Source organism: Brachyhypopomus gauderio, chromosome 12 (assembly GCF_052324685.1).
Source record: "Brachyhypopomus gauderio isolate BG-103 chromosome 12, BGAUD_0.2, whole genome shotgun sequence".
NCBI classification, from domain to species: domain Eukaryota; kingdom Metazoa; phylum Chordata; class Actinopteri; order Gymnotiformes; family Hypopomidae; genus Brachyhypopomus; species Brachyhypopomus gauderio.
Window position 1 is genome coordinate 2,288,613 of NC_135222.1, and position 13,498 is coordinate 2,302,110.

General features: G+C 43.0%; 1 protein-coding gene across 18 annotated transcripts in view; it reads right to left on the reverse strand.

The window, feature by feature from the left end:
- Positions 1 to 13,498, reverse strand: part of adgrl2a (adhesion G protein-coupled receptor L2a) — a 92,537-nt gene that overhangs the window by 60,957 nt on the left and 18,082 nt on the right. For all 18 annotated transcript variants that reach the window (XM_077024351.1, XM_077024350.1, XM_077024346.1 and 15 more), the window contains exon 2: positions 12,477 to 12,654. In XM_077024351.1, the coding sequence (XP_076880466.1) occupies positions 12,477 to 12,552 (76 nt within the window). In that variant the 5' untranslated portion in view covers positions 12,553 to 12,654. The remainder of the gene's footprint in view (positions 1 to 12,476; positions 12,655 to 13,498) is intronic.

Below are 13,498 nucleotides of genomic sequence, written 5' to 3' on the forward strand. Positions count from 1 at the left end.
AGCCAGCAACCTTTGTGTTCTACATCTTTATGCTCTCGTGTCTAGAATCAGAGTTACAGTACATCCTTTCTGGCCCTTCGGTGTGTTCATGACCTTTCATTCCTTTTTCATTTATTTTACTTGTCACGGATCCTGACCCTACTAAGCCCTAACCCTACTAAGCTGTAACTCTACTAAAACATAGCAGGAAAGTGAACTGTGCCTATCAGACGTCAGTCAGGCATTTAAAAGGTGAGTGGCTCTGTGAACCTTTCCTCTCTTTCTAATTAAATAACAGGATCAGAGGCAGTAAATAATATATTAAAGAGAATGCTCGATTTCATTGCCATGGCAACACCATAATCACTGTGATCTCTCCTCCATCCTGACCTTGTTGACACGAAGCCTTATCAGGCATTCTGGTCAGTCACCACAAGGGTCGCTTTTCAATTCCTTTCAGGCAGATAGGTAGCCAACTCTGAACTCTGGGCGAGCAGGCCCCGCGCCAGCACACAATGGAAGTCTTTCAGAGCTGGGCTTTATCAGTCGCCACACTGTACATGACTCCACAAATCTGGTCAATGCAACTCGTGAGAGGGGGAGACCCTTTTAATCACGGTTCAAATGTACAGATGACTTCTTGGTCCCATTATACTCCACAGTGCTCTGTTCCCATGTAAATATTTGTGTAAACAGAAGGTACTATTGTACATCAGCGCTGTAAAACGACACTTGTGATACTTGTGATTTTAATTACAAAGGATTATGGTAAGGAGTAAAATTCTGGTAGGCTACATTACTGCATTTTACTGTTTGGCTTTTTTTTTCTTTAAGAAATCATGTGTTTGTTTCACAGCATTCTGTATTTGCTATCTGAAGTGTGAGTTTGGCACAGTCCACGGACACTGCAGAGTTGCACCACAGGGGCCACAGTCCCAAGATTATACTCTAATTCACTTTCCACCTTTGGGATGACATTGGCCCATTCAAAGAGCAGTGGCCAGGCAAGAATGATCATTTGACGGGAGATGGTGCCCGGTCTCTGCGGTGCAATAATATTTTAATCTCCTCAACGAGGCAAATCAATTGGAAAGTGACCATCTGCCAGGATATGGCGAGGGCTGAAGTGGAGGTAATGAACATACAGGGAATGATTAGGATCATGATCATCTTCTCCAGCAGTGTCCTGTTGTAATCTCACACAAAAACTGCAGAGAAGCCAGATGACAAACATATGATTCACTTTAGCACATGACCTAATATAGAAATATGCAGTTTTAGAGAAAGTTGCCGGCCATCACCAATGTATTTATTTACTATTAGATAGATAGATAGATAGATAGATAGATAGATAGATAGATAGATAGATAGATAGATAGATAGATAAGTGTGCATGTTTGTTTCTTAGCTGTGGTGTGAAACTGCTCTGACAGTGTTTTTGAGATTCCCAAATGAATGGAGGTTTCAAGAGATTATCTAAGACTGACAATGTATTCTTCCCCATGGAAGTCCAAAAAAAAAAAGAATCCAGGACACTCCTAGCAAGTGTCAAGGCCTGTTAATGTAGTCCGGATTGGGCTTTGTCCTGACAGTAGCATACAACTGCTTGCAAACAAGCTAGCATGGCTAGTGTTCACTGCTATTCTTCTGTTCTCACGGGTGACAAGACTGCTTGCTGAGAGGATTTTGAAGAGAAATAGGAAATCATGGCATACTGAATCAGGCCAAAACTCAGCTTGAGTTTTAGAGGATTTTCATTTTCTTTTTTTTAGTCTTTTGATGCTCACCACAAGCGCTAAACACTACAGAAGTCTATAGAAGGCAAAGACACACTAAGTTACCTTTTCCCACAAAGCTGATTCCATAATCCAGCAATATCCTTTACAATAGCATGTTGTCTTAAGAAGTTGAGTTTTCGGATATTGTGTATATGAGTGGAAATATCCCGTTGGGGGAGGACACTTTTATTTGGTTAGAGTTCAATGTAGGGCCGTTCCATTGAAACTGACCTGAGGACAGTCCTTCAGTGTTGGATATATGTAGGGCCATTCCACTGAAACTGACCTGAGGACAGTCCTTCAGTTTTGGTCTGTGCAAACATCTGTGGCATCCAAGACCCAAATCTTAGAGTTTATTAGCCAGACAAGCTGCAATGACCAAATTGTAAACCTTGCTTACTTTCCCATGTGGAGCCCCATAAATAAAGAGTCTAGCTTGTCTGGCGAGAGCACGGTGAACACTGCTTTGTGAAGCAGACAGCAGACATGTCACCTGTGCTCTGTCCCCCTTCCTGCTGTGGTTATGGACAAGCCTTGATGGACGCCATAAAACACGAGACAGGAAAATAAGCGCCCCATCAGTGGTGTTCAATAGGCACAAGAAGGCAATATGCTCTCTGATAGTCAGACAGAGACTGCTGTGGTTCCTGGCTCCAAGATTCATTGGTATTCATGACCATGGTTTGCCCCAGTTCATTTACATCTTTCTCTTCCATAGCAACAGCGGTAGGGCTATCAGGAGCATCTTTGATACAGGTGTGAACCGGTAAAAAAAAAAAAAAAAAAGAATGAAAAAAGAAAAAGACATTGTGTCATTTAGCTTGAGATAGACATTCTAAAAAAATACACCCCACTGTTTCAGCCTTTTCACTGCTGGGGCGGTTCCTTTTAAAATCTAAGCTTCAGTCCATCAAAGAACGTGGAGATAGGATCAGCAAAGCCCCCCCCGGCGGAGATACGCGCGAACACACAAAAGCAAATGATTGTGTACATTACTAGCATAATGGGGACACTGGGCTATCTACACGGGTATCAAAAGAACCTCATCACTTCTGAGGACAAGGCATTCCAAACCCTTATTATAAATAAACAAACAAATACATAAATAAAAACACACACACATACACACACACATATATATATATATATATATATACATATATATATATATATATACACACACACACACACACATACATATACATACATACATTATATATATATATCGTCCACGTTGCGCATCGAGATGCATCTAACAATCGAAAATATCCCGCACCCCTAGGGGTGCGGGATATTTTCGATTGTTAGATGCATCTTGATGCGCAACGTGGACAATTCAGAATCGATTCACAAATGACAACAATCGATTGTCTAGACGTTAGCTGCGCACATAACAAAGACGTAAGAAGAGCGGCAAATCCAGCCAACACTAACTTACTGAAGCCTGGTTTTATACTTGCGAGGGTCCGCACGGTGAAAACGATGTAATTGCAAGTATGTCTCGCTGCAGCCTGCAGGAAGGCGGAGTTGGACATCCAACCCCGCCCACATCCAACTCCACCCTCTAATGCGCTGTCGTGCGCCAACCCACTACTTCTTCATTCGAGAATAACTGTGTGGTAATATGCATAATAACTCACAAGTGTTCAAGAGACACGTCGTTGCGCTTAATTTACACATACCTCGTTTACTTTGTGTATCGTATGTTATTCATTATTTTTATTTATTGGGTGGCGAACGTAAAATGTTGACGGGGGGATGTAAAATGGACACAAATTAAGTATTATATCGCGATAGATCGATCGTCGGTGGTTGGCGCCAGAGCGAACTAGTAATTCATTGAATCATAGATGTAGATCAGAGGTAAATAAACTAGATTTTTTTTGGCGTGAGAAATCGGATGTGTAGCGTGAGAGCGTGTGAAGACGGTCAAATGCGTGTGTCTCACGCTCAATGCGTGAGAGTTGGCAACTCTGCTACTATAAGTACACAATTAAAATGGTAATGTTTACTGATAATGTTGGTGATAGAGAAGGGGTATGTTGGTAATGTTGGTAATGGAGAAGGGGTGTAATCAGGGCTTAATTTGAGCCGGATCCTGGGAACTCTTTCATTTTGAAGGGTGCGTTCTGGGAACTGTCTGCCTCGATCCGGTAACTTTCAAGCCTACTAATTATAAGTTATGAAGAAATCTGTCTGCGTTGAACCAATTAATTGAACAAATAATTCTATAAAAGACATTTTTAAACACAAGATCCACATTCCTAAATCACATAAGAGCTCTCCTTTTTAGCGATGCCTTTCCGTGTCTCCCCTATAAAGCTAGTTATACTTTTGTGAGTGACCGTAGCGCGCGACTCCGTGCGACTCCGCACACCTCGCGCGCGTCACAATCTTTGCAGTGTCCTCCTGAAACGATATGTGGTAGTATAAAGAAACACCCCTCAAACACAGGGGAAGGAACATTTACCTGACCAATTTTAATGTTGTATTGTGTTTCAGATTTGAAAAGTGCTGGAATTTAGGCTAAAGTACTTGAAAATGCACTTAAAATGCACTTCTGCACTTAAAACACTTATAAAACACACGTAAATAGTTCTGGAAGTTCTGTTTACTGGGAGCAAAAACAGTCCGAGTTTCGAACGTAACATGGGCGTGGCTTCGGTCTTGAGAAGAGGGTGGAGTTGGATGTGCAGGCTGCAGCGAGAGGCTTCTCCGTAATTGCGGTGACTTCGCCCGTGCGCGAGGGTCTCGCGCGCTGTCGATTCGCGAGGTCGTGCACCTCTCGAGTTTTGTAACTTCGCGCGCCGCGCCTCAGCACAATGAACAAAGTCATGTTTGCAGGGTTCATACACCTTTACAAGGTGGAATTAAAGCACCTGTACGTCACTTTCAAGGTCCATTTCTATATTTCCCAGCACGTTAAACTTAATTAAGTTAAATATTTATACATGTACTCGAAATGATTCGAAATAATTTGCTTTTTTATCACATTATTGTTTTAAGTCAGCTGCTAGCACATAATTCTACTCTTGTGTGGACGCTGTGGTTTTGATACCACATATTTGTTTGTTGGCATTTGCTGAAATCTGTTAATTTACTGCAAACATGCTGCTACAGGTGTACTTTTTCAGTTTGTATTTCTTTGTTCAGTTCTCTGGAATGTGTGGCCTTGTACTTGCCATATTGCTTTCGTTTGATTAAATATAAAATAAAATGGGAGTTTTAAAATGGAAATAAAATTGAAGTTAATTCATCATGGATTGCTACTACCAAGATGCATCAATAATCGTTTTATAATCGAATCGCAGACCTCTGAATCGTAATCGAATCGAATCATAGAGTGCTTGGAGATTCCCACCCCTAATATATGTGTGTGTGTGTAAAATATATATATGTGTGTGTGTAAAATATATATATGTGTGTGTGTAAAATAAAACTTAGTATTGCCATAACTTTATCTTTATATGAAAAGTGCTTATATTAAACTCAAAGCCTGAGGGCTCCATGTCCTCATTTCATTCACCTTTTATCCTAATTAAATGTGATACACCACATCAAGGTCATAAATTCGCCTTTTACCGTGTTATTGACAAAGCGTCATCTCCATAGGCAACCGGTGTCTTTCTCACGCCATCTCAGTTCGGCCAACCCCAGTGCCTTTGGGGGCTCGCTGGAAGACTGAGACATGGGGACCTGCCTGTGTAGTGAAACTAACCTTATGGAACATACTTTTTTAAACCTAAAAATAGTTTGCACTATTCTGGGACTGCAAAAACGCTAATGAATGAACTGTCACTTCTTATCTTCTCATTACGCTTCTCTTTAACTCCAAAGGCCTCGTCTCTGTCAGGCGCATTTGATACATCATTCCCCTTGCTGCTTCAAAACAGCCAAGTGATACTTATGACTGAATCTATTAAGTTTACAGGCACACATTCTTCTCGTCTTAAGTACAGCAGACTTGCCAGACCAAAAGTCACTAACCAAAAGTCACTGTTAATGATTAGAGATCTCCAATGGGCCAATAAACCAAGAGAGCATTTCATGCTCCTCTAATCAGTAAGGAAGTATTCAACATATATCATTATAGATAAGGATGTAAGCCTATTGTGTTCCTCCCCCCCCCTCTCTCTCTCTGTCTGTCTCTCTCTCTCTCCCTCTGTCTGTCTCTCTCTCTCTCTCACCCCCAACTCTCTCCCCTTCCTTCTGCCACTCTCTCTCTCTCTCTCTCTCTCTCTCTCTCTCCCACCTTCTCTGTCACTAAGAGCAATGTGCCCTTTCATGTCAATACCTCGATGACACATTATTCAGACATTGCTTTGCCTGACCTCTACCTGGCATTTCAACTCCCTGACCAGCAAGCTGTTTGCTCTGGCCGACACAGCCGAACAAGCTCAATCATTTAAGCAACGGAAGCCACGGTGAGCCTTTGGCCTTACTGCAGAGGTCTTTCGAGGGCTCCGTGTGAAAATTCAGTCTAATTTAAACCATTAAGGAGCTACTTCAACCAAAAATGACCTCAACTTTGGTCTTTCTCATCTCATTAGGCTAGTCATTTGTCTACATTTGAAAATGCACAGCAAAGTGAAGAGTCTACATTATGCAGGAGCAGGGTACAGTGCTTTGTAGGAACTGTATTGGATTTGCATGGTTTTAATATTTGGCTGTAGCAAGCCAGTTGTCTTTCTTTCAATTGAGCACTAAATCTGGTGCAAACCCCAATCTCAAAGGATTTATCTACCAAAGACCTTGAACATCTCTAGTTACCTCCACTTTATCTGTCTGGGACACAGAACATGAAGGGAGATTGCAAAATGCTGTCAAATTGAAATGAGCAAAGGTGCTTTCTGTGGAGACTGGAATTATATTAGACAAGAAAATCTAAAAGAAGCACACCAATCAAAAACTATGTAGCAGTAAAAAGAAAGAAGAGGCCTACTGAAAGTATTTCTACATATTTTAGAGTTGTTCTATGAGCTTTTTAAAAGTAATTAATACCAATTGATGATCTTTATGAAACACACTATTATAATTAAGATAATAATTGTAAATAAGAAAGAACATGCCAGCCAGATCATCCACCCCTCTTCCTCACTTCCTTTGGCATTCCAAGTTGTAAATTTCAGTCTCATTCACCAGCAGGTCAGAACATAGTCTTACAGGTTTGCTGCATCTGTCTCCAACAATCTCCAGCCCAGGGAGATGAAATGACTCACCGGGTCAACCACTTACTCACAGCGTGAGGTCATTGTGATTCTCTGCTTGTGTTCAGAGACACGGCGGGCCGGTTCAAATCCAAAGAAAAAAATAAACCTCTGCTCACTCCCCCCCCCCCCAACATGGAACACACGTTAATGATGCACTGGGCTCCCCCCCACGCCCCCCCCCCCCCCCCCCCCCAATGTTAATGATGCATTGGGCTCTTCCACGCCCCCCCCCCCCCCCCCCCCCAACATGGAGCACCCGTTAATGATGCACTGGTTTCTTCCCACAGCAACCAAATAATCTGAGGTAAATAACAGCTATAAATTAAAAGACTTTGTATGGAATTGGACAAATGTGCTTCGTTTTTAAATGGACAGTGCACCCCTACAACATGGACTATCCCAAGTGGAAGTAGTTAAGGGGAGTGAGAGGGCTTCATTTTTCTGATTTGGAACATGGCCATCTGTCTACAGTAGAGTAAGCATGTTAGGCAAGGCCACTAACGTAGCAGCTACAACAGTGCACAAGTTCAGAATTACTGTAGCCATATGTACACAACCTAAACAGTTGATATAGAGGAAAAAATTAAAAATATTGGCACATTTTATTCAAGCTACTGCTGTGTGCGCACGCAAGCGTGTGTGTGTACATTTTTCCCATATCATGCAACTTTGCTATTACTCCAGCTAATCTGAACACAATACAGCTGTGATCCAAAGTGAGCAGACAGACACTAGATTCCCTCAGACACGCGTGACATCATATTTCCTCAATACCTGACAATACATCAAAAGGGCTAATGGTTAGCCAGCTTGATTCCCTGCTGAGCACAGACAATCATGAGGGTAATTAATTAACGCCAACTTATATATTTAGAAACTCCAGTGTCACTGACTAAGTCACAGCTTGATATGTTACTTTAACACACTTCAAGTAATGGATACTAGTGCATGCATATGATATGCAGTTCTCATGCCTCCCCTGCAGCTGTGTTATACAAACAAACCCGAGGAGTCAGGTGACAGGCCAGGAGCTCACCGATTGGAGCTTGTGTAACCGCATGAAACATTTCAACTTGTAACCATGTCGTGCAAGATTTTATTTTATAGGTATGATGCCTTTAGCTGACCAATTGTAACTTTGCTGTAAAATTCTGCATTGTGTAATACCAGTTTTAAATTAAAATTTGCTATAGTGGTTGCCATGGCTACTTTAGTTAGGGTGATTGTTCTGAGGGGTCATATCACACTGCCAAGCTAAGATGGCTACTCTCTTAAAATGAAACTTTGTGCATGTGTAGTCTGCAAAATTCTTTCTCCTGCTTCATGGCCAAAAACATCTCCCTCTACTTGCACACTGCCAGCAAGCTCATCCACAAGAGGCCGACTGACTGTGAAAAACAGCAAACCACCAACACAGTGTAATGACTTTCCTCCACCAAATGTTCAAATAAAATGACCAATAAAATGACCAGGTTCTTGGAGCCCTCTGCACAACATTAATCTCTTAGCCAATGATGTTGAGTCATGATCACGCCAATAAAAAAAAAACCTTCAACACCAAGTTAACCCAATAATTTAAGTGTTTATCCAGTCGTTTTGTGAACACTTCCAAAACAAAAGAAGGCAATACACGGCCTTCCCAGAATCACATTTAAATAATGTCAAGGCCAACATGACCCTAATGCAGCATGTCCTAATCACCTCAAAATTCCACAGTATTGAAGTAACAAACAGGAAACTGCTCCCTGTTACCCTTTGACCCTCTAATACATGGCTTCTTTTCCTCAGGCTACACCCCCTCTTATATTCATACTATTTCTGGCAGTCTGCTTCAAAATGGCCTACAACTGTGAGTCTCTCGGTGTTGCTGCAGCACATGTCCCCACAACTGTGAGCAACGATCAAACATTCAAGCTGTTTTGGAATTACACGCAGCTAGCGCATGGTGTGCCTTCAGAGACACTAGGTCTGGCTCTCTCAGACTGAAGGAGAGGGAGAAACACAAACAAAAGGAGGGGAAAGATTCTTATCCTGCTGCAGATGCATCTATCAGATGCGCTTCGCTAACCAGAGGACCTTTCATGGCAAGCAGCGCTTTAATGCCGCATTACAGACGACCTGCACGAGGCAAAGGGAAGGCAAAACAAAACAGCAAGGGATTCATGGCTCACTTTGGCCAAGATGCCATCTGTGGCGGGGGGGATAAGATGGGTCTCCCTGTGCCTCCATAGACTTTCTGACGGTGTGGTCCGCCACTATCTGGCTCCACTGAGGTGATCGCTTGGGATACGTCTGTTAGAGGCACACAAACGGGCCCACGCAGGGACAAGACGAGACAAAGCATAAAAGAAAAACAAAACAAAATAAAAAGATAGGCAGGAAATGGGTGGATGAGTAAAGACAGTAGGCTCGGTACTTGTGTGGGAAATGGTTCTTACGCCGGCATGCATCGTTAAACCCGTTATCCAATTAGGCATGGTTTAAATAGGTTTCAACTGAAACAGGCTCATATCGATGCCTTACTTTACTTAACCTGGGGTGTCCCAGGTCATGCTTAAGGCAAATAGCCACAATAAGACATAAAATCTTTGATCTCCAGAACGTTTAGTTGTCTAGTCTCCTCATACGTAGCTTGAACAACAACTGGATGAGATGCCATGAAAGGTGAATTACTTTTGGCTGCCTTACAACAGCTTCAGCCAGATTTCAATGATATCCATGTGTTTCTATAACCATAAACCTGCTAGGCCAGAGATTCCAAGCTCAAACTACAAGTCCCTACTCAGCAGGATCTCAAAATAGACAAATCATTAATACAGACCAAATCAATACTGAGTGTCATCGTAGTCTCATCAGGGATGCGGTCTAAGACATCCCATGATATACGTAGCAGGGTCTTCTTTTTGCATGACAAACACAAAGCAAGAGCCAGCTCTGATGGGCCTTAATCCATCAAATCCCCCCAACCCCCCACCCTACCCTCCAACCTTAACAGAAAATCCTAATGAGGATCTGAAGGGCTCTGCTGGGTGGGGGCCTGTGGCTGCAGCCCCACCCTTTCCAGCAGCCTGTCCTCTGTACCATTGTCCTCTTATCAGCCTCATCAAGGGAGGAGGGACTGCTGATGAAAGACCCGCACCGCATTGACGGCCGATGGCGTATTGACCCAGTAGCAGCTTAGCACTATGGGTAGGCAGATCCCCTAGACCGATACAAAATCCCTGTGTGACGTCAGGGGGCGGTGGGGTGTTCAGGGGCAAAAAAGAAAGAAAAAGGAAAGAAAGACTCACACAGAGACTGTTTACTGTGAAGAACAGAACAAAAGGATGGCACTCTGTTTTAATAAAGGCATGCTTTAATGTTTTAATAAAGGCGTGCTCTCAAAGCCAAGAGACCAGCACTCCAGACCATTCACTTAACTTCATTAAGGACTTTACGTTCCCATGGTTTAAGTTTATGCCGACTGGCCCTGGAAAGAGGACTTCTTAGAAACAATGGACCGTTTTATGAGTGGAAGTATTTCAATAACTCTCTCTAATACACAGGTTTTATGGGATGTCATTGGTGTGGGTCTTTCAAGTTGAAGGCTTGCCGATGCATGTTCAGCTTTATGAAATGATCTTTTTTGTTTGTTTGTTTCCAGGGTAGCTCAAATTTCAACTTGACTCCCAAGAGCAAGATAGAACCATCTGAACCTTCTCAAAAGTATATTCAGTGATGGATACAGGGCTGTAACTAAACTACTGTTACTACTGTAACTAGGAGTGTTTTTATCTTGTGTTTGCATCTCCAGCAGGAATATTCCCACATTGCACACTAGACCAGCAGGACAGACAAAAGCCTATGACGTGGTAGCATTGGGTTGGAAGAATGTGCCCCCCCCCAATCTTCTCATAAAATATTTGCCCCACACCTGTGGGACTACGTGCACAACACTGTCAATCATAGCATTGACACCAGGCCTGGACAAATCCGCTCTAATTCTTCATGTGCATACTTTCATGTGCAACACAATACAGGGTAGAAAAGAGAGAGACAGAGAGAGAGAGAGAGAGAGAGAGAGAGTGTGTGTGTGTGCGAGAGACAGAGACAGAGAGAGACAGAGCGAGAGAAAGAGAGAAATTAAGAGTTGGAGAGAGGGATAGGATCTGCCATTGTACCCAGTTTGACACGTACCAGTGTTAATCACCACACATTCAACAGAACCCTCTTTTAGAGAAGAAATACACCTCAATTTTAATCTGAATCTTAAAGGTTAAAAGAAAAGGAACCTGTCAAAACCATGATTCCTATTAGTTCCATGGTCCTTTTGAGAAACACTGGGCTGCAATTTGGGACCTTACCTAATTTTTTGCAAAGGTGACACTTCTTATAGCCTGGGCAAAGAGAAGTTATTACCTTAAATTTACATTGAAATGATTAAGGTTATCAGTGCTTCTTGAGCTTTAATGCAGCAGCAAGCCAGTCATCTTAAAATACTTAGGAAATAATGCATGATCTGAGCTTAGCACTTCTGTTCCCGAATCACAATAACACCTGCAATGCAGTCTCCAACTATGAGAATACAAACAAGGATTCATATGAAAAACTATTGCTGATTTTGCATACTTCATCAAAAAGCAAAGAGGAAAGACAGCAGGCATCTCAAGCGTTCCAAAAAAAATCAATAAAAGTGCCACAATGTACATTGTTTTGTTTTCTACAGAAAGTATGTTTGTAAAAAGAGAGACAAGATGCTGAAACAAGGTGAAAATCTTTCCTTGAAACAGAAGCCACGAATACAAATGAGTTACACCCATGTATACAGACAGCAGTCAGCCCTGGAAAATTAAACAGGAAAGATGAGATGCAAAGTTTCTGGGGATATATACGGGAAAGAAGGAAATAACCCTGAAGCAATTAATCTTTTGAGGCTCCTACAGAAGAAAAAACTTCCAGCCATTTATGGCTATGGCAGTAACCCATTTAATTCAATTATAAAATGCATTAAAAAGATATTACGGCCAGGGAGGAGCGTAATGAAGCATGTTTACTTGGGGATATTGTTTATAATGAACAGTTGTTGGGCTTAGCCCTATAGTTAGAACAGGACATCTGAGCAAATATCGGAACACAAGATAACTCACACAAATAGATGAGTCACATATTCGATCTCGGTTTTGATTTAATTGAGGGCAAAAGCAATGCGTGTTTAATGTTAATGAAGGTATGTTTCCAAGAAGTTACACTTTCAAACATTTGGGATGTTTGTGTTTTATATTGGGTTAGAACATAAAACTTTGTATTGGTGTGTATGAACCACTATCTTCATAAACCTTTAAGCAGCTAGAAAAAAACCTTTCAAACAGCTGAGGGTAACGTGACGTTGTTTCACAAGGCAAGTACGGTAGCCTCTGAGGAGCGTAATATTATAGCGTAGGTTCTTACAAACAGCTGAGGGTAACGTGACGTTTCACAAGGCAAGTACGGTAGCCTCTGAGGAGCGTAAGATTATAGCGTAGGTTCTTACCTTCAGTGCACTGTATAACAGCCAAAGCAAATATCAGGCAGCAGAGGGTTGAGGGAGTCCACAGCGAGCGTGCCATCTCGCTCCCCAGGACACGCTCCTCGCGTTTGCGCCGAACTCACTGCAGTCACAACAGTCTGTGAGCACTGCCCCCACAGACGCTCATCGTTGAGGTCCGCACCTGCAAAGCAAGCCAGAGATGACCGTCAGTGTGGCGGCCACCGCGTCCGGCGTGTCCATCCAAAATGCCCCCCCCCCCCTTTCCCCACGTCCTGCCCCGCATTTTGTTAATTCGAAGGGGCCAAAAAAAAAACGAAACTAAAAAGTAGTACAAATCCACAAAAGCTACATTAAGCCAGGGCTAAATCCCGAAGAGGCGGTGCCAGGATGGAGGGTGGCCCGGCTTCCAGACGGCCCAGCTCGCAAATCTGAATCTCCTCACCGCTCCGACAAAGCACGCACGCCTCTCTGCACCTGCTCCGTCCGTGCGTACCTCCACCTGTGCCTTCGCTCTCCCCCTGTCTGCTCTCCGCCCAATACACCCCACGGGTCCCGGATCGGGTGCTAAATGGCACGGGCCCGCCCTGGCTGAAACTCGGAGACCGCCTAGGCACGGGTCCGTCTCCAGCTCAGCAGTTTGCTTCCATCTGCATGTTTACCCCTCATGCCCATCCCGGAGCTCTCCGCTCATAAAGCAACTCTCGCAGCCTCACAGGGGAGCACAGTCACTCCAGTAACAAGTCACCTAGGAGCCCATTAACACCAGCGCACATGCCCCTCCCTACACTCTCTGCTTGAGCGAACCTTTCCCAGCTCTGCACATACAGTCCAAATTTTAAGTATTTACTCAGGTCTGCAGGGCTACAAAAGCTCTTGGCTGGTTCAGTGTTCACTTCTGTCAGTAGGTGCGCTTGGATTCTTGAGAATGCTACAACGCTCAGGAATCCAAGTCTACAAATTTGATTAGTGCCTACAGTATATTAATCAAAGCAAAAGTGCCGTCCAAGAGGGAAAAATGCTACAAA